General features: G+C 41.7%; 1 protein-coding gene across 1 annotated transcript in view; it reads right to left on the bottom strand.

Moving 5' to 3' along the window:
• EXOC4 (exocyst complex component 4) overlaps window positions 1-22490 on the bottom strand; it is a 607587-nt gene that overhangs the window by 529849 nt on the left and 55248 nt on the right. The window contains exons 4-5 of the mRNA XM_084643015.1: window positions 15580-15764; window positions 12974-13083 (exon numbers count right to left, since the gene is read on the bottom strand). Coding sequence (XP_084499141.1) covers window positions 12974-13083; window positions 15580-15764 — 295 coding nt within the window. The remainder of the gene's footprint in view (window positions 1-12973; window positions 13084-15579; window positions 15765-22490) is intronic.

The raw sequence follows: 22490 nt of genomic DNA, 5'->3' as shown, positions 1-22490 counted from the left end.
CCTATTCATTTCCACTCTGAGCATTGCACACACACTGAGAGTAGACCCTATTAGATGACAGAATGTCAAGACAGAAGAATAACTTGAGTTTTTATGTCAATCAGAACCAACCAGTGCCAATTTAAATTCTCTTTACAAAAACCTCCCACAGCTACAGTGTGTTATTTGTGCAAGTTTTGGGGGTAACTTTAGCAAAGCACCATGGATATTTTTAGCAAGCAGGTAGTGAGAACACAGGAGATATTTACAATGCACTTAAATCACAAAGCTATTAGGATATTACAATTGGTGCACACATTTCAGTTCAGAGCTCGTATTTTCTTAGCACTTTTCATCCCAAGAGCCAAGCGTTTTGTGTACCACATACTGTACATATAGACAGGTTTCAGAGCAGCAGCCGTGTCAGGCTGTATTCGCAAAGAGAACAGGAGGACGTGTGGCACCTTAGAGACGGACCCATTTATTTGAGCGTCAGCTTTCGTGAGCTACAGATAAATTTGTTAGTCTCTAAGGTGCCACACGTACACCTTTTCACTGTACATATAGTTCACCCATTTCATTAGTTCTACTCATTATTTGTTAAGCACCAGAGGTGTACAAGACCCAGACATGAGACTGTACGCTCCTTGGGGCACAAGCTATGTAAAAAGACAGGACACAAAGAATTGCAGAAAGAGGCAACGTTTTAAATAATAAGTTAAAAAAATAAAATGGAAAGGAGTTTTTTTGTTATGATTAAGTCAACTTGTGGGCATCGCAGCAGAAATGAGTTCTTCGGAGAGAATTATCCATTAGTGTAATACAGCCACCTCAGGGATGGGGAATTGCATCAGTCTTTTTCACGGTCGCATCAAGTGGGAAACTCAGTCATCCTGTGATCAACCAATACCCCCAGCTCTTTCTCCTCCCTCTGTCTCCTTCAACTGATAAGCCCCCCGTTTATAGCAAAAATTCTTGCTGCTAGTCCCTAAGTGCATGACCTTGCATTTTGCTCTATTAACTTTCATCCTATTTGTATTACTCCAGTTTTCAAGGTCATCCAGATCTTCTTGTATGATATTCTGGTCCTCCTCCATATTGGCACTACTTCCCAACATTGTGCCATCTGCAAACTTTTTTAGCACACTACCACTTTTTGTGCCAAGGTTATTAATGAAAATGTTAAACAATATTGGTCCCAAGACCCATCCCTGAGGAACTCCACTACCTCCCTCCAGCGATTCAGTATGACGTGTTACAGTCTCCTCTTCAACCAGTTCCTTATCTACCTTTGAAATCTCATATTAATCCCCATCTTCTCCAATTTAATTAATAACTTCTCATGTGGAACTGTATCAAATGCCTTACTGAAATCTAGGTAGATTAGATCTACTCCATTTCCTTTGTCTAAAAAAATCAGCTATCTTCTCAAAGAAAGATTAGGTTGGTCCCGTGGGACCTGACTAGATCACAGCCCAAGATACAACTGATGTTACTTCTCTCTCTATTATGACCACTCCTCTTTCTCCCTTATCATACCCTCTTCTGTTATTCAACGTCAGCAATGGGTCATTTGAACACAAAGCTTTGGCACAGAAATCAGACAACCTTAAAAGTGTCAAATTGGGCAAGAGACACACATGAAAATGTAGGCCGAAGGCTCCAATCTTGCAAGCTACTCGGCACAGACAGAAGGGCTCCATGCAGGTGCAGATATATATCCCAGTTCAGATTGTCTTGCAGAATGGAGTGTCTTGACCAGTATTTTCTCTTGGCCTAACGATGCACACTAACAATGCCACTCATTAATATCAAGTCAGAATCTCAACACAGTTAGAATACATTTTATACCTACCTAGGTCTGTAGGTTTATAACTAGAGTATATCTGTAAGGAATTTTTGAAGACAAGTAAGATCATTTTCCTTATTGCATTAGCACTTAGAGAAGGTAGAGAAGACATGAAAAAAACATACAAAATAATAAAAGCACTGTAATACATTGAAGTGATTATTTACTTGCTAAGTCATTTTTGTGTCTGTTAGTTAGATTTCAGTCTCCTTTTGTGGGTCAGCGAAGGAAATAGAAAAAAAATCCACTTTTATCAAAGTCATTTTTGTCGTATTCCCAAAATAAAATGACTGTGAAGCGGCACAAATGAAACTCACACTGCTCATTAAGAGATGTTAGCGATAATTAGGTTTTTTCAGAAACTGTTTGCCAAGTGAAAAGGACATGTTGTGTGGACCAAGGTTTTGAACAAACCAATTTCCATTAGAATTAGCATCCTTCCCTCCCTATTTCAGCAGTTGAGCAACTCAGTAGATTGGAGGTTTATTTCATTAGGCCTTTCTATACTGGCCTCATAGGTATATCGGAACTGTTTAAACATAACTGCAGCTAAGGTGGTTAATAACTTAGGGCCTGATCCTGCAAATACTTACTCACATGAGTAGCCCCATACAAACCAAAGCAACTATTAGCATGCGCAAGGACTCCTCAGGTAAGTAAGGATTTGCTGGATGAACCTCACTTACCCCTCATGGGGTTTCAGCTAAACTAGTTTCTTTGGCCAAGCAGTTTCTAACATGGTTTGGCAATCAGTTGAATTGCGTAGGCTAGAACTGTTTTCCCGATGATTTGGCTCCATCCAGACTGGACAACCAAACTTTCTTAGAAACCAGTTTAACAGGAGCTATGTTTAAAATATGTAATCAACACAGCCAGAGAGCCTCACCATGGATGGAACCTTGTTGCAGAAACTCAGTATTAATAACTCCTAACTTTACTGGACACGTATACAGTACAAGGACATCTACACAGCACTGACTGAAAATTCTAGAGGCCTGTCCCAAAGATTTGAGCCCAGTGTGTAACTTGGTATGGGCTTGGGGGGGATGGTCTTCTTCAGATGTCCAAAACACTATCCAGGAATCTAGAGTGAATTACCAAGCTATTATCATATGACAATGCAATTCAGTCCAAGAATTACATGAGGTCAGAAGCTCTCGGAAGAAGAACAGTGTCTTTGCCTTACCTCTACAAAAGCATATATACAAATGCTGTAAGTCTAAGATGGGTGAACTGGAATGCCTGCATTAAATGAGAATAGTGATATACAGGTATTACGGAAACGTGGTGGAATGAGGATAATCAATGAGACATGATAGTACCAGAGTACAAAACATACAGGAATGAGAACGGGTTGTGATGGCATGGGAGTGGCACAATATGTAAAAGAAAGCAGAGTCAAATAAAATAAACTTTACCATAGAATCTCTATAGATAGAAATTCCATGATTGAAAATAAGAGTATAGCAATCAGAGTGTATTACTGACCCTCTGACAGGATGGGGACAGTGACTGAAAATGCCCAGAGAGATTAGAGAGACTATAGTGCTAGAAAACACAACAATAATGGGGGATTTCAACTCTCGTGATACTGACTGGGTATATGTCATGTCACGAAGAGACGCAGAGATAAAATTTTTAGGCATCACAAATGACTGCTTCTTGAAGCACCTTGTTCTGGAATCCACCAGGGGAGAGGCAATTCTTGATCTAGTCCTAAATGGAGCACAGGGTCAGATCCAAGAGGCGAATATAGCTAAACCTCTCAGTAGTCGTGACCATAATATACTTAAATTTAACATTCCTGAAGGGGGGAAATGCCAAAGAAATTCACCACAATAGTATTTAACTTCAAAAAGAGGAGCTACACAAATATGGGGAAGCTAGTTAAATGGAAATTAAAAGGAACAGTAGTCACAAGGGTGAAACACTTGCGAACTGCATGGAGACTACTTAAAAGCACCATAACAGAGGCTCAATTTAAATAATATCCCCATATAAAAAAATAAGAGGACACACAAAAAAATGCCACCGTGGCTAAACAGCAGAGTAAAAGAGGTGGTTAGATGCAAAAAAGCATCTTTTAAAAATTGGAAGTAAAATCCTACTGAGGAAAATAAAAAGGAGCATAAACTCTGGCAAATCAAGTGTAAAAGTATAATAAGGCAGTCCAGTAAAGAATTTGAAGGGCAATTAGCTAAGGACACAAAAACTAACATCAAAAAACTGTATACACATCAGAAGCAAGAAGCTTTCCAAGCAGACAGTGGGGCCACTAGACAAACAAGGTGTTAAAGGAGCACTCAAGAAAGATAAGGCCATTACAAAGAAGCTCAATGAATTCTGTACATCTGTCCTCACTGCAGAGGATGTGAGGGAGACTCCCACCACTTGAGCCATTCTTTTTAGGTGACATATCTGAGGAATTGTTCCATAATGAGGTGTCAACAGAGGAGGTTTTGGAATACATTGATAAATTAGACAGTAATAAGTCACCAGGACCAGATGGTATTCACCCAAGAGGTCTGAAGGAACTCATATACAAAACTACAGAACTATTAGCTGTGGTATGTAACCTACCACTTAAGTGAGCCTCTGTACTAGAGAATAGATGGTAGCTAATTGTGGCAGAGCTCCGACTTTGTCTCAGTGGGTCCTGCGCTTCCTGGCGGATTACGCTAGACTCAGAGGCTCACTGTGACTCTCTACGTAGCCCTTCTCCCTCTAGAGGCAAGGGTCTCAGCCTACTGAGCCATTTTCATCATAACCCAGGAAGGACTCCCCCCACAGTCTCTGTTGTCCCTAAGGGCTTATTCCTGAACAGTTAGGACCCTGTCAGGACAGGAGACTAGTCTTCCCCTCCCAGGAGGTGTTTCTGTAGTGGTGGGTTGGGGGAAACCCGGGCCCACCCTCTACTCTGGGTTCCAGCCCAGGTACCCTAATGGCAGCAGCTGTTGGCAGCTGACCTTTCATCGCCAGAGTTGCTACATTTCCCTGGGCCACTTCCCCACAGCTCTCCCGCTTCTCTCTCAACACCTTCTTCATCCTTACCTTAGGACTCCCTTCCAGTGGCTTGAGAGTGTCTTCATTACCCAGCCCTTCAGCCACACTTCATCTCCTCTGGCTCCCTGGCTCTCCTCAGCCTGACTGGAGTGAGCCTTTTTATAGTATCCGAGGGGCCTTAATTAGAGTCAGGTGTTCACATTAGCTTAACAACCTCACCTGACTCTTGGCAGGATAATTGGAGTCATGTGTCCACCCTAGCCTGGAGCAGCCCCTGCTCTGGTCAGTCAGGGAACAGAAAACTGCTTATCCAATGGCCAGTATATCTGCCTTCTACTACTCTGCTGTACCCAACTGGCCTGGGTCTATCGCATAATGTAATGTCAATTTTTTTCAAAGGCTACAGAGGCGATCCTGGCAATTACAGGTCAGTAAACCTAACTTCAGTACCAGGCAAAATAATTGAAACTACAGTAAAGAACAGAATTATCAGACACATAGATGAATATGACATGTTGGAGAAGAGTCAACACAGCTTTTATAAGTGTACTTGGACTTTCAAAAAGCCTGTGACAAGGTCCCTCATCAAAAGCTCTTAAGCAAACTAAGCAGTCATGGGATAAGAGGGAAAATCCTCTCATGGTTAAAAGATAGGAAATGAAGGGCAGGAATAAACTGTTAGTTTTCACAGTGGAGAAAGGTAAATAGCGGGGTCCCCCAAGGATCTCTACTGGGACCAGTAAATGATCTAGAAAAGGGGGTTTACTGTGACTTGGCAAAATTTGCAAATGACACAAAATTACTCAAGACAATTAAGTCCAAAGCTGAATGCAAAGAGTTATAAAGGGATCTCACAAAAATAGGTGACTGGGCAACAAAATGGCAATGAAGTGTAATGTTAAGTGCAAAATTATACACATTAGAAAACATCATTGCAACTATACATACAAAATGATGCAATCTAAATTTGCTGTTATCACTCAAGAAAGATCTTGGAGTCATTGTGCATAGTTCTCTGAAAATATTCACTCGATATGCAATGGCAGTCAAAAAAGTAAACAGAATGTCAGGAACCATTAGGAAAGGGATAAATAACAAAACCGAAAATATAATGCCACTATATAAATTTATGGTACGCCCATAACTTGAATACTACGTGTAGTTCTAGTCACCCCATCTCAAAAAAGATAGATTAGAACTGCAAAAAGTGCAGAGAAGGCAAACACAAATTATTAAGGGCATGGAACAGCTTCCATATGAGGAGAGATTAAAAAGACTGGGTCTGTTCAGCTTGGAAAACAGACGACTGAAGGGGATATGATAGAGATCTATGAAATCATAATGGTGTGGATAAAGTGAAAAGCATTATTTACACCTTCACATAACACAAGAATTAGGGGGTCACCCTATGAAATTAACAGGTAACAAGTTCAAAAACAAACATAAGGACGTACTTCTTCACGCAATGCACAGTCAACATGTGGAACTCAATAAGTTCATGGAGAATAGGTCCATCAATGGCTATTAGCCAAGATGATCAGTAGCACAATGCCATGTCCCAGATGTCCCTATATCTCCAACTGTCAGAAAGCTTGCACAAGACAACAGGGGATAGATCACTCAAAATTGCCCTGTTCTGTCCATGGCCTCTGAAGCGTTTGGCACTGGACACTTTCAGAGGCAGGATACTGGGCCAGTATGGCTGTTCTTATGTTCTTCAGTAAAATGGGAAGTCATTTTCATAAATCTACATCATAGGAAACAAACATGAAAATGCACAATTATCTGCTTATCAAAAAAGATGTTTGATTTAAAGCAACAGAAAGTTGAATCATTTATACTATAATTAAATACCTCCCACACTTATTCAGGTAGCAATATCCCTGGTGAATCTCCAGTCTGACGATCTTCTATAAAAATATCTGTCCTAATAGATGGCACCTAATTTGTATGATTCCACCACCTCTCAAGAAGGAAATTGCTATAAGAGGCACTTTACTCACCCAAATCCAATCCAATCCCCAGCAAAACCACTGCTGATAACTCCTCCACATAGAGTAGCTAAGGAACAGACTCTTGGGTCTTGTTTTTCATTCCTATGACTAGTCAAATTTTGCTGATATTTATTATGGTATATTTGCTTAGATGCATGCTTTTATGGGCAGCTAGTAAAATTTTATGTACTACTTTCCATACATTATGTCTTTCCAGATTATATCCCTCTTCCTTTAACCCTTTTTGACAAAAAGAATGCAAGTTCATAGGGCTCCAAAGGCCTAATTTGAGATTACTTGGAAAGCCTTCACCTGCATAATTTCCATTGTTCAATTTCTATTTTGGCCCATGTGGTAGTCATAAAGAAATGATTTTATACAAGCTTCAGTCATTTTCTAACCTGCCTCCCTTCTCACTCCAGTATCAAAACATATGAGGGATCAATACCATGGAAAAAATGCCAGGAGGACGTCAGCCTTTCTAAAGCAATGGTTTTCACACAGTTCTACCCACAATTCCACGACTTTTCTAGCTTTGGGAAACAAGCATTTTGATCTGAGAAGGTTGCCCTCCTCAACATGGCATTATAAGCACTGATTCGGAGATGACTTATGCCAATTTAACTCCATTCATTTCAGTGAAGTTACTCCTCATTTGCACTGGTGTGAGAACTTGAAGTCTTCAAATCAAGACTGAATGCCTTTCTGGAAGATAAGCTTTAGTCAAACAAGTTTTTGGGCTCAATAAAGGAGAAACTGGATGAAATTATATTGCTTATATTACAGAAGCGGGCCCACTGGTTTCAGGTATTTGGATCTTTTGACTTCTCTCACACAAAAAATACTAATTACACACAAAAAAATGTGAAAACATTACATGCTTCAAAACTCAAGCTGCCAGCCTGATATGAACAATCAGCTGGTGCTGTCAGTTTAAAGTACGGTTTGGTACTAACAAGGACTATAAAACTGGCAACATGGGCTTCCATGTTTCTTGTATCACGATTACCTGTAAACTGAGAAAATATAAAGTAAAATGAAGGGTTTCTTTTTATACGTCCCAACTCTGCAAACTCATCCTTGGATCTGAAAATCAGAGTGGATTTTTTTCCCCCGTTTATGCATCATGGAAATAAAGGAGTACATTTAACAGTGAGAGTAATTAACCATTGGAACTATTTACTAGGGGTTATGGTGGATTCTTGGTCAGTGACAATTTTTAAATAAAGACTGGATGTTTTTCTAAAAGATCTACTCTAGGAATTATTTTGAGGAAGTTCTACAAACCTGTACTATACAGGAGGTCAAACTAGACAACCACAATGGTCCCTTCTGGCCTTGTAATCTATAAATTACCTTCATGAAGGGGGAAAAAGAAGTTCTGCAAGCCACACTGTCTTCCCAGCTGCACCTGTGGAGTGTGGAACCCCACTGCCTTCAAAGTAAGCCCTCCCTTGCATTTGTGTAGCTGTAACAAAGGCATTTGGGGCAATCCAAATGTAATTGTGAGGATCATTTAGTCTGTTGAATCTTTAGTACCAATGATAATGCATTAGGAAAGAATCATGCTTGACTTAGATCTCATGGTGAGACTGCAACGCTGACAAGTAAAACACACACCGTTTAACTTAACTGAGCAGCTTTAAATTAGAAGTAATTGATAGCCAATAAACAGGAAAACCGACTATGACATTTTTCAGTCACTTTTCAAGGCAAAATTGCATTTTTAAGGCCCGTATTCAGCAAGATATTTTAAACACATGCCTAACTTTAAGCACACAAGGACCACTATTAAGCTCAACAGGACTACTCGTCCTTAAAGTACCTTGCTCAGTCAGGGTATACAGCCAGTGACTGACTTAATTTTAGAAATTACTGTATTATTCCTATTGAGGAATTTATTTATTCTTACATTTGGGGTGAGTGTGTCATTTGATTACATTATTCACCCCATTTGCTGTAAGATTTACATATCTCTAATCACATAATATCATTCCACAGTACAGCAGAAAGACAAAAGCTTCCAGCTTGTTTCTTACTGGAATTCTATAAAGTGCCCTCATGAAGACAGACTGCTGCTGCCACATGCCCTCAGGGAGACTCTGTAAGAGACTCACCTTTAGCCGCTGCCCACTTAACCCTCTTCATTTTTAAAGGGGTCTTCTTTACCTTTCTAGCAACCTTGGCGAACGAGCTCTGTAACTCCCTACTTGCTGCCTGAAAAACAGCATCTTCCCAGCCTCTCTCTGATTTCTTTTCATGGACATCTCGCCATCAGTTCAAGCTCAACATTGCGATAACAGAGCTCAATCTTCCTCCCCAAACCCTCCCCACTACCACCTTTCTCAGTCACTGTGGACAACACTGTCATCCTGTCATGCAAGCCATAACCTGGGTGTCGACTCAGACCTCTCTCTAGATCTTTATATCCAGGCTATGTCTAAGTCTTGCAGATCCTTTCTACATAACTTCTCTAACATACAGCCTTTCCTACCCGTCCACACAGCTAAAACTCGCATCCAGGCTCTCATCATCTCATATTTCAATTACTGTGACATCCCTTTTCCCTGGCCTTGACAAATCCTGTCCTTCGACCGTATCACCCCTCTCTTTGTATCTCTTTACCGGTTCCCTCTTCTCTATCACATCAAACATAAGCTGCTGACTTCACATTCAAGACCCATCATGGCCTATCCCCACCTCACCTATCATCTCTCACTCAGGATCAGTCGACTCCTGTCTCTGATTAGCCCATGAGGCCAGTCTCCAGTGCCCACTTGTTACATTTTCAAACAAACACCTTTGTGCTTTCTCCCCCTTTCCGCTTAGCAGGAGCTACCTGTAAATATTATCCTCCTTCAAATCTGCCCCCGAAAACTCTCCTTTGCCATAAGGCCTACAAAACCTTAACAACGGTTAGGCTGCTGGTGTGCCGAGACCACTGCCTAACATACTGACCAACACGATCTCATTATTTCCTTGTACTCTCCCGTCTGCTGTATCCATCTGTTGTGTCTCATTTCATACTTCGAGTGTAATCTTTTTGGGGCAAGGAATATTTTTTGATTCTGTTGTACAGTACCTAGCACAGTGAGGTCGTGATCAATGAATGGAGCTCCTAGGTGCTAGGATAATACAAATAAATAATAATAATAATATTTGGGAAAGCCTGGGCAAAGAGGAGGATTTTACTCTTGGCTCCAAGTGTGGGAAAAGTATCGGTCATTCTTATTTCTTCCCACAGAGAATTCCATACTCTTGATCTGGTCCCTGAGAAAGTTCTGTCTCTCACAGTCATGAACCTGCCCTTGTTGGTTGACACAGTCATTGTTCCCATACAATGCAGCTGTTGTGGGGATCAATTCTAGTGGGAAGCATGGTGTCGCAGGGACACATGGCCAATTCCACACAGGAATTGAATATTAGAAAGTCAGGACAGTGACCTTGAACTGGACACTCTCCGGTTAATGTGGAGCCAATAAAGAAAGTGGCATACTGAGGTCAAGTAATCTTAGGGGCTGTTGGTGAGCAGCCAGGTATTCTGAACAAGCTGGCACCTCATCAGGAAATGCACTTCCTTCCTAAACAAAAAGAATTATGGTAGTCCAGCCTCAGACATTAAAATGCATTCATCACTGTGGCCAGGTCTGCATTTGATAGGATTTGGCATGATCTGCTGGCCAATCTTGTACAGTAATGAGTGCTTATCTCCTGCACAAGATGCGATGGGCATCACTTAGTTTACGCAATGCTCTGAAGGTGAGAAGAATTAGAAGGGCTTAGTATTATTTAGAAGCTGTTTTGCTGATATACCTGATATTTTTCTCACTTGATCTTATTCTTGCTGAGCATATTCACACAGAGATGGTTTTAATGTTTATTAAATAGATCCATCTTCTCCTTCTGCTTATTCCCCGTTGAAGTCAGAATCCTCTGGGACATCACCATCAGCTCCACAACAACTACAGTCATTGTTATTGCACAGACAGAAGACTAGGATTTCAGGTGGGGAATACGCAGCAGAAGCAGATGAACTACACAAATAGGTACTGAAGAGAGTACAGGCTAGTGTTTACATAAGGGTACATTTTCCCACATCTTCCACTTACTTGTCATGTGACCTTGGGCAAGTCACTGAACCAGTCCTTTCAACAATGACAGAAAATTCAGGAATGACCAGATTTTCCATTACTTTTGGGTGGCTCCTATATTCCAGCATTGAAGCCACCAAGTCATAGATTCTGTGGAGAGACCTCAGCAAGAGATTGTGGGGGAGAAAAATCCATCAACTGGTGCTCAGATGCCACTAATGAAAGCTCTTCCCACTTCCCCCTCCTAAACAGCAATACAGACACACTCATTCTCTCTATGAAGAGCCGGTCTCTATAGCAAACAACCAGCGCTGAAGAAATGTACTATGTAGGAGAAATGAAAGCCCATCAAGTTAAACAAAGGGGCCATGAGACAAATGTGAGGAGAAAGAGGAACAGAAAATAAAGGAGAGATAAGAAACAAGAAAAAAGGAATCAAAGGAAAAAAACTAAAGGCAATGAGAGAAGGACAAAATTCGACAAAAAAGAAAAAGGAAGGTTCTTAACCTGCTTATTAACTTTTAATTCCCTTTGTAGTTTGTGTAAAGTGGAGCTGTTTTATGCACCATGAAGAAAGGGTGCTCCATATTGCACCACTCATTTAGCTGGGCAGCACACTGAGAGGCGTGCACTTCACCTCTTTCTAAGCTCAGCATACTCCTCTGCAAAATAAGGACAACCCTGCCGACTCAACTCACTGAGCTGTTGGGAGGCTTAATTCACCCTTCGTCCAGTACTTTCACTGCTAAGGAAGTGCAAAATATATTATGAAAATTTCCCTAGCAACAATAAAAATAGAGAAACAAACGCTGAAAAACTATGATGCATATAGGCAGAGGTTTCTCTGCAGATAACAATTTCCACAAGGGCTTTTAGGAGAAACGTTCTGGTTTTTTAGCTCTAATCCAGAAAAATAAATTTGCACTGTCTTGTGTACCTGCCATCCTCTATTAAATAAGGTAAGGAGATGTCTGGACCCAAAAGGAATTAACTACAAGTCTCCCTCCTGGTCAGAAGTATGTATATCAAAAAGACAATCAACACCAGGAGCAGCAAATAGAATGAAATATAATTAATTTGAGCAGAGAACGAAAAAAAATAGATAAATGGATGACTAGTCAGGAAGAAACCTGCTAAACCATGTTAGTACTGGATATCTGAATGGGAGTTAGCAGACTGCACTCTATTCCTGCTTCTGCCACCAACTCTCTATCACCTTGGGCAAGTCACTTGACATCTCTGTGCTTCAGTGTCCCTCATCTGTGAAATGATGTCACAGGGTGCAGCCCTCATTGCCAAACTGGCGCCTCCTCCTGGTTGTACTGGGGATTAGCTCAAGGCCAACACCCACATTTGCGGTCTGTCCACCGTCACTCTGTCTCTGCTCCATCCTACGGCTCCTCTCTCAGCTCCTAGAACCGCAGCGTCCTCTTTTCGATTCTCATCTGTATTTCCCCTTCCGGGAGGCGGGGCAGAAGTGTACCTGTCTAACAGTTCAGCCACCTCCCCAGGCCTGCCCCACTACTCTGGACCCCAACCCAGGGACCCTGTAAATACCAGCTTCCTGCTGCTCCTCTGTAACCTCAGTCAGTGCCGCTCTACTACCCTGGGCCACTTCCCAGGCCCCCTTCTCCATGGCCCCAGCACCTTCTTCACCCTCACCTCAGGGCACTCAGAGTTGCTCAGGACCAGGAGCCAGCCACTGCTCTGTCCAAGGTGCTTACAGTTCTCTCAGCCTTCCAGGGACGCAGTTCTTACTCCCTGGGCTCCCAGCAGCAACAGCCCAACCCTGCCCTGCAGCTCCCTTTTATTTGAGCGTACCGGGTCCTGATTGGTTGTTCCCTGCAACTCCTCCCTGATTGGCTGTGCTCCCTGCAGCCTCTCTGCACTGCTCACAGGACTCACCTCCATTGCTCCTTTTGGGGCAGGGCCTGGTTAACTCCTTTTATGACTGTGTGGGGTAAGCACCCCATCACACATGGAGATAACGATATTTACCGGCCTTTACAATTGCACTTAGAGATCTATAAATGAAACATGCAGGTATTCATACTCACCGCTAGAGCTCCCGGGAGTGCTGAACTGGGAGGCGTCAAGGAACTTCCAATGTGTAGGCAAGTTGGTCACGTCAATAAGAGGTATGGGAGAGGCATCCTTCACAAGTGAACTGGGCAGGGGGAAAAAAGCAAACCAACAGCTTCAAATACATTAACATACTATTGTAGCACCGAGGGACCCCAATTATAGACCACGATCCTATTGTGCTAGGCACTATAAAAACATTAACATGGACAATCCCAGCCCTGAGAAGCTTATAATCTAAGTATAAGACAGGAGAGAACAGCTGGATACAAACAGAAAGGGAGAGCGCAAGGAAACAATGAGACAGAAGAGACACTACTATTGCAAGCTCATTTAAAAAGATAAGCATAAGAGGAAACCAGGGCCCCGATCCCACAACTAGATCCACAAAAAGACAGCCCCCCCCCCAACAAAGTCTCACTGATTTAATATGTATCCGTACCTGCCTATGTGGCTGTAGCTGCACTATCAGGACCTAAACAAATTGGATTTTGCTTCAAAAAATTCCCCCTACTCTCAAGTGCATTCTTCAGACACCTCAAGATTTTTGATGTATTGTTTTACCAAGGGAGTTTCTTGGTTATTGTAAAGGATCTTCTTCCAGCACTGACAAAATGAATTCATGCCAAAATTATGGTCAATGGGCATTAAATAGTTGATTACGATCTGGAAGCCTAACCATCCAATGAGGCAACTAGCGCCGTTACTATAAGGGATAAAGTCCACTTCCATGCCTTCTTCTAAGCAGCATGGAAATCTCCTCCCAGCCCACTCCACAACATCCTACCCCCCTCTCCCCTCTTCAAAATTGCAGCTCAACACACACACATTCACCTCTTCCATGAGGCCTATTACCTAAAAAGAAAGGTACTTTACTACTTTCTGCAATAAATTAACATTTATCTGTCAAGAGTGTGTCAAGCTGCCCAGCCACATAAGGAAAGGCAAGAGGCTGAATGAGGCAGGGGAAACACGAGCAAGAAATCACGTTAAGAAAAGCAAAGAATAATGAGGTTGCTACATTACCTTAGGGGTTGAAACACTTTCTCGACACGCACTAACTCAAGGCCTAGCTGCCTGTGTGAAAACCTCCTCCAAAATCCACACCACCCCCAATTCAAAGGAATTAAAAAGTTGTGCAAGTCATTGTAGTGAAATTAACAACAACATTCAATTATTTATATTGCAGTAGAATCCTGTGCCCTCAATCAGGATCAGACCCAACTTTGCTAGGTGATTTTCTATCATCAGATGACAGATTGTCCCTGCCCCAAACAGCTTACAGTATAAACAGCGATGAGGTACGACAGGAAGGTGCGTGTTAAATGTAAGAAAAGAGAGCAGGAAAGAGATAAGTGTCCCTGCAGCAGGAACACAAGATTGTCGTTTATCAGCAAGTGTGTATATGGGGGCAGCAAGCTTTGTGTTTGTTTTTAATTAATGGGGTGAGTGAGCAAGAGACTATGATGACTCATTAACAAGCCTTCTGTTTAGAAATTTCAACTTCAATCAACTTTCTGTTTAATAATTTGTTTAATGTAACTGACTACGCCCCCTCTATTTTGATTACCCCTTCTTACCCTTCCTTGCTTCGCTACACTACTCTTTTTTCTTTCCAACATAAATTATGCATCTTTTCTCTGTTGTTTTCATTGTATTCCCTCTTACCTCCCTATTTGCTTCCCTACACTCTATTTTCTCACTCTCTCATTCAGAAGAATACCCTCTCCCACTTTACTTCTTTTTTCTAGCTTTTCTCATCCATTTCTTCCCACCCACCCTCCTCATATACAGGGACTGAAATAGAAACACTGATCAGACAAATAAGAGCCAGAGGACTAAAGTCAATTAGGTATCCCAATGATCAGAAGCAACACCCAGGTGCAAAGCACCAACCTGTTACCTCACTCAAGTTGCTGTCTGTAGACTCTGCTAAAAACCTCAAATTTCATGACCTCCGGCTAGAAGCTGTATGATTAGTTTGAAGTTTTCTATCCCCCTCAGACTGCTGGAAGTGAGGAGGAAAGCATGCTCTCTCTCTCGCTGTTCTTACCCTTACCACCCCATCAGAGCCTCCTGAACACTGCATAGGGATGGGGAATATCTACTAATCTACCCCTCCACAATCTCTATTTTTGTGTTCTCCTCCCTAGTGAACGACTCTAGCTGCCTGCCTCTGTTGCTACTTATAGCATTCCTAAACACGTAGCAGAGTGAAACTACCCTGACTGCCAATGTCATTACTACCCACAGGGTTACAAACAGGAGCAGTGAAAACTGACAACACTCTGGTCTGTCCTCACTGGGCTGCAGCTTGGGAATGTCTGAGGATCGGCAGTGGAGCAGTCTGTCTGCAGGCTCAAGAAGGCAGAACAGACTCATAGACTTTAAGTCAGAAGGGACCATCATCGGAAGGTTTTATTTTCAACCAGTGGAGCTAGAAATATTCACCCCAATGAGAGGTTAGATTTTGCAGAAGATGATAGCACTCTCTCTGGAAAGTCTTCTGCTCACCAAGGGAGAAAGTGGTTCCTCCACCCTCCCACCCCCAAGTGCTGAGTTAACACTACCTGAAACCAACCTTATTTTCCCTTTCTCCTTGTTCCGTTGTCCCACACGGTTAGTAGATTTGATGTACAGATGACGGTGCAATTCATCTATTAGGACTAAGTGCATGTTCATCTTCTTACTGTGAAGCTCTAGCCTCAGATCACTCAGTCCCTCCACCTGAAGAAGAGGACCCTCTAAAGAGTCCACTGCTGATACCTGGAAAGAAAATTCAAGGAATATGACAATTTATCATGTTACTAAATTTTATTAAATATTAAATGTGGGCTCCACTCTCCTAATCCTAAATCTTCCTCAATGCCCATTTTTCCTTTGGTCAAAGAGAAACGATCTCTGTTCTTTCTGGTACATATCAACACCGCAGTGAGCGCTGTCCGGAAGGTTGTTTAAAGCAGACACAAATTCAAAATAAGAGAAATATATTTTTAATTTTGTTCTTAAAAAACAAGTAGACTTGTAAAACTGACATAGATATAAACAAAATCACTGTCATGAGCACCTTCAAACGTCTCATCAGACGTTTGCGTGAAAGAGAATCTATTCTGAACATTGTTAAACAAAACCAGAGCACAGTGCTTCTTGAAACAGGTTTAGCAAGTAATAAGGCTTTGAAAGTTCTGTGCTGGAATAGTTGGTCTTAAGTCTGCTTCCTCCTCTCTTAATAGTGACTCCAGCCAAACTGATAGTCTCACATCCTTACACAATTAAACCTCCCAAAACTTCAAAGAGCAGTCACACCGTTCCCATTTTACAGATAGAGGAAAGACATGAAGATTTTAGTTCACTTACGCAAGGTAATGACTCAGTAGCACAGCAGAAAATGGAACCCAGAAGTCCTGAATCTCAGAGTCTCCTATTCGAACTGTTAAACCAACCAAGTCTGATTTACATGGGAATCACAGGCAGTGTCTGGTAAGAACTGGGGACAGTACTCTGAGTTATCAAGATCTTCTAGGAGGTTAATCTTTTTGGTTTAATACATACACAATTTTAGCATGAAAAAATGTTCTCCCTCATTTTGAGACTTTAATACAGTGACAGGCAGTGGCTTGAGCTGGCACAACATAGGTAGGCACCAGGCAAGCCTCTCCCACAAAACTCTGCCAATGCATTTCAAGAGTGACCAGCTAACACCTGCTGTGCGCTAGAACGAGATCCCTAGCTAATTTTCAGTTGTGCCCTAAAAATGAATTTGACCACAAACCTCTCGGAATGACAAACTAGTAGATTAAAGGGACACTGTCAATTTACATTTGGCCCAGCATTGACATTTTGTAAAGCCAAGCTTTTATAAAATCTATGACCAATAGAAATGTTTCTGCAGTTGTTTTGAATTCAGAGATATACCATCGCCTTTGTAATGTTTGAAATCTAAACATCACAAAACTAAAAACCTGAAAGTGACTATCAACAAAAGTGAAACTTATTCCATAGATTTTCATCATCCAAGCTGAAAGACATGCAAATATAAAACAGCATAAATGGAAGGGGACTGAATTTTTAAAATCTCTCTTTTAATAATCTAAGATGCTGTTAGTAAAATAAGTGAAGACATTTGCTTACAACATAGAATTTAAATTAACAGTACACCTGTCAGTCAGATATTAAAAATGAAAAGCAAGGAGATTTAGTAAGCAGGCAGCCAAGCTAAGGTCTGATCCCTTAATAAATATTAACAGATACACACAGTTCATGGGCCAACTATGTCCTGCTTTACTTACCCCAAAATCCAAAATTGCCCTGAAGCAGCTTCAGCCATTGCAGTCTTTTACATTAATAGAGAAATTTATAAGAAGAAACTGGACTTCTCTTCTTCCGCAAGAAGTCCAGACCTGTGAAATTTGCTCCCTCTCGTGGATGAGAACGGAGGTCTGATGCCCATTGGAGCACAGCGTAAGGCATATCTCCTTAGCCAGGTAGTTTCCCAATTCTTGGTTTCTGCAGCCAGAGGTTAGGGGACTTTATCAGTGCATGATTGTAGTTTGTAATATTCTATTCTGCCTGGCCTGTTTAGTAGAACTTATGTCTGTATTACTGTCGACCTCTATATAGTGCCCAGGTACTATGACAATGCATGCAACATCAAAAAAAATTAAATACTAAATTTCTATTCTTAAGGGAAAGAATCAGCTAAGAATCCTCCACTTTTATCAACTGACATCACCCCTTGGCCAGGAGGGACTGGATGGGACTCCCTCTTCTGCTGATCTGTGCTAGGGAAGTGGCTGCAGCCCTGAAGGTAAAAGGCATTGAGAACAAGAGGTAGACATATTTTGATAGAAGGGAGGGCGGGTAATGGTGTGCGTTGACTGTGTCTGCCCAAAGAGCTTGATCCTTTGAGGTGCTGAGTCCTTAACATCCCAGGACTTCAATGAAAGCTGGGGGTATTAGGTACTGCCCAGCAAACACTCAGCATTTCACCACATCAGGAACAAATTCAGGAGGACCTAAATCAACAAACAGAGCTGGGGAAAGGATTGTGAAATGGGAAGGGAGTGGGATGCAGCGAGGAAAGAAGAAGTAGGCATTTTGAAAGCTGACATTCTACTTCTCACTCACATCGCTGGGCTCTTTTCTTCTTTTTCTTCTCGAGCTTAAAAAAAAAGGCCATGCACAAAACTAAACTATTATATCAACATAAAAGTCTCAAGCAAAGCTTTAGGAAAACAAATAGAATAGTCAATCATTTATTGTATGAATAAAAAAAACTTCCATATACATTTACGTTTCTTCTTTGGCAAAAACTACAGCAATTTTTTTTCGGAAATGGCGTTTGTGACACTTCATATTTGCAGTTAGACATGCTGGAGAGTGATGCCCCTGATAACGCCACTTTCACAGTGATTGAATTCTAGAGGTAAACAACACAGCCAACGATCAATGTTATGCAGGCTTTGAGCCTTTTACCTAGCCACTGCCACACTTCAGTAAACCCCTATTTACTGTTGATTGCCAAGACACAAGAGGCTAAAGGGGAAAGCTTTTATTTAAAGAACCGTTTTGGTGAGAAAAATGAAATACGGGTCTGATTCAGCTCCACTGATGCCAATGTAAAGATCCGTACTGACTTCACTGGGAGTTGGAATAAACCCTATGTAAAAAACAGCATCTTCTTAAGCCTATCTTCTTGTGTGGCTGCAAAGTCAAATCCCTTTTTCTTTACTCACATAAAGCAGCATTTACTCCTGTTAGTACTTCAAAGCCAATGAAGTTACAGAAGAGCAAGCTGGATTCTGTTCTGGCATGCCCATCAAACATAATTAGAACACTGGACTGGGAGTGAGTAAGAAACTAGACCAATGCAAAATCAATACAGAACACATTCAACAGATTAAAAAGTGGCTGGCTAACAGTTCTAAAAATATAATTATAAACGGGGAATCATCAAGCAGATGTTTTTTTTCCTGGTGGGGACCCTCCAGTATTGGTTCTTGGCCCTATGCTATTTAATAATCTTACCAATGACCTGGAAGAAAACAAAATAATTATTAATAAAGTTTGCAGAGGATCCAAAGATTGGGGGGAGTAGTAAATAAAGAAGAGGCCAGGTCGCTGATACCAGGCAATCCAGACATTCTGGTGAGCTGGGCACACACAATAGCGTTTTAATATGGCCAAATGTGAAGTCATACATGTAGGAACAAAGAATGTAGGCCATACTTACAGGATGGGGACTATCATGGGAAGCAGTGACTCTGAAAGAGACAAGGGGGATGTGATGGATAAAAGCCGAACGTGAGCTCCCAGGGCAATGCTGTGGTAATGCAATCCTTGGATGTGTAAACAGGAAACGTTGAGTAGTAGAGAGGTTCTATTACCTCTGTATTTGACATTGGTCCAACTGCTACTGAACTACTGTGTCCAGTTCTTGTGTCCATAACTCAAGAAGGACATTGATATGTTGGAGAGATTCAGAGAAGGGCCATGAGAATAATTAAAGAATTGGAAAACATGTCTTTATAGTGAGAGACTCAAGGGTCTCGATCTATACAGCTTAATAAAGAGAAGGTTATAGGATGACTTGCTCAACCTACACATACCTGAGTGGGGAACAAATATGTGATAATAGAGGGCTCTCCACTCTAGCAGACAAAGGTATAACAAAATCCAATGTCTGAAAGTTGAAGCTAGACAAATCCAGACTAGAAATAAGGTGCAGGGTTTTTTTTTAAAACAGTGAGGGTAAATACCCCCTGGAACAAGTTACCAAGGGTTGTGCGGGATACTCTATCACTGGACATTTTTAAATCAACATTGGATGTCTTCCTAAAAGATATGTGCTACTTCAACCAGAAGTTAATACAAAGAAGTCCTATGGCCTGTGCTATGCAGGAGGTCAGATTAGATCATCACAATGGTCCCTTCTGGCGTTATAACCTGTGAATCTATGAGGATACTAGAATTTTATTCCCTGCGGTATCACTGACTCATTGAGTGACCGTGGGCATGACACTTATACTACTTGTATTTTATATTATCCCATTCGTAGAATGGTTACAATACTTACCAAGCTCACAAGGGTTAAACGGACAGCGCGGGACTCAACTTTCTATGTTTCGGCCTTTGTCTAAAAAAATTATTTTTAATATATAAGCACAACTTTCCTAATAAAAACGTATTGCAAGTTCTTTTGATCCCTTGCAGATTAGGGCCAATTATCTTTAATGTCAGAATCATGACTAGACCTGAATATAGTCTTCCTCTTTTCCATGTAAGTTAGAAATATTTTGTTGTTGTTGGATCGCCCCCTTTCCCCCTCACCCCCCATCCCTTTAAAGCTAATACACACATCTCCACTGGTTGATGATTGGTGCCATCTTCCAGCAAGGAAGCATAGTGGATCTTGCCACAGGAATCAATGGAGCCCAACACATCTATCCAGGTGCCAACCCAGTTGAACTTTCTGGATCTTCAAGTTATATTTTTTAATATAAACTCCTGATGCTGCTGCTCTCTGTTGACAGCAAAGAGAACAAACCCAGGCCAAAGTGTTGCCTGGGCTTCTGGTTAGAAGAAGACTAACCATTTTGCAAGGCATCCTCCTATCCAGGAATAATCTGTGACCTATATTTCATTCACCCACAAAAGCTTATGCTCCAATACGTCTGTTAGTCTATAAGGTGCCACAGGACTCTTTGCCGCTTTTTCAGAATAAACTGTGACATATATTTCAAAATCAGGGATTTAAAAAAATCTACCTATTTTAGAAACCAGGGGGAAGGGGGAGAGGAACCATTTTGCTAACGGCTATTAGCAATACACTCCCATGTATCCAAAACCCTATTATCCAAACTTCCGCATTATCTGAATCCCTTTCTTGTCCCCCATGTATCTCACACTGGGAAACAAGGAAGGGATTCCGATAACAGAGGTTCAGATAATAAAGCAAAGACCTCTGGCCAGAACTGCAAGGAGGAGGAGGAGGAGAAATCTCTGGCCTTGGGGGAGGCCACTCTGCTACTGAATGGTGCCTACAGCAGTGCAGGGAGCCTGCTCCAGCTCTGCTGTCACTGGCATGAGCGAGCAGGAGCGGAAAGGTTTCCATGCACTGCCACAGGGTCGATGACACCAGATCCCTGTAAGCACAAGATGCAAGGGAAGGCTGCAGTCCTGGTCTAGAAGATCAGAGTCCTGGCCAGGGGGTCTCTGCTCTGCACTCAGCACCTGCCTGGATTGGGTGTCACCAGCACTATGGCAATACAAGGAGCCCTCTGTAGCCCCACTGTCATGGGAGTGAGTGTACAGGGCAGAGCACAGGGACAGCGAGGAGGAGAAGCCACCCCCAGCCACAGGGGAGGCCACCTTGCTGCTGAATGGCTCCTGCCCTTTCAATAATTTTATTTGACTAATTGGGAGTTTTGATAAATGTCCCTCAGTCTATTCAGATAATCGGTAGTATACTTTAATTTGTGATGCTGGCATTGTGCTAGCCTGAAACAAGTATTATTTATTTGCATTGCAGTAGCACCTAGGAGTCCTAGACACGAACCAGGACCCCACCCTGTGCTACGTGCTGTATAAACAGAGAACAAAGAGACTATCTTTCAGAATTATCAGACACACATATGAACACACTTTGTTGGAAAAGAGTCAACACAGCTTTTGTAAAAGGAAATCAGGGCTCACCAATCTTTTAGAATTCCTTGGGTGTGGGGGGTCAACAAACATGTGGACAAGCACGATCCAGTGGATGTAGTGTATCTGGACTATCAGAAAGCCTTTGACAAGATCCCTCACCAAAGGCTCTTAAGCAAACCAAGGAGTCATGGGATAAGAATGATGGTTCTCTCATGGATCAGTAGCTGGTTAAAAGATGGGAAACAGAGTAGGAATAAATTATCAGTTTTCAGAATGGAGAGAGGCAAATAGTGGGGTTCCCCAAGGATCTGTACTAGGACCAGATGATTCATAAATGATCTGGAAAAAGGGGTAAACAGTGGAGGGGCAAAATTTGAAGATGATACAAAATTACTCAAGATAGTGAAGTCCAAAGTCCAGACTGAGAAGAGTTACAAAGGGGTCTCTCAAAACTGGGTGACTGGGCAACAAAATGGCAGATTTTGACAAATGTAAAGTAATGCACATTAGAAAACATAATCCCAACTATACATACAAAATGATGCAATCTGAATTAGCTATTACCACTGCAGAAAGAGATCTTGGAGTCATTGTGGATAGTTCTCTCAAAACATCTGCTAAATGTACAGGAAAGGGATAGATAATAAGACAGAAAATACCCTAATGCCACTATATAAATCCATGGTATGCCCACACTTTGAATACTGTGTGCAGTTCTAATCATGCCTTCTCAAAAAAGATAGATTAGAATTGGAAAAAGTACAGAGAAGAGCAACAAAAATGGTTAATGGTATGGAACAGCTTCCATATAAGGAGAGATTAAAAAGAATGGGACTTTCAGCTTGG

The sequence above is a fragment of the Lepidochelys olivacea genome (genome assembly GCF_965140295.1).
Source record: "Lepidochelys olivacea isolate rLepOli2 genome assembly, chromosome: 1".
NCBI lineage: Eukaryota > Metazoa > Chordata > Testudines > Cheloniidae > Lepidochelys > Lepidochelys olivacea.
This window is presented reverse-complemented; position numbering and strand designations above follow the sequence as displayed.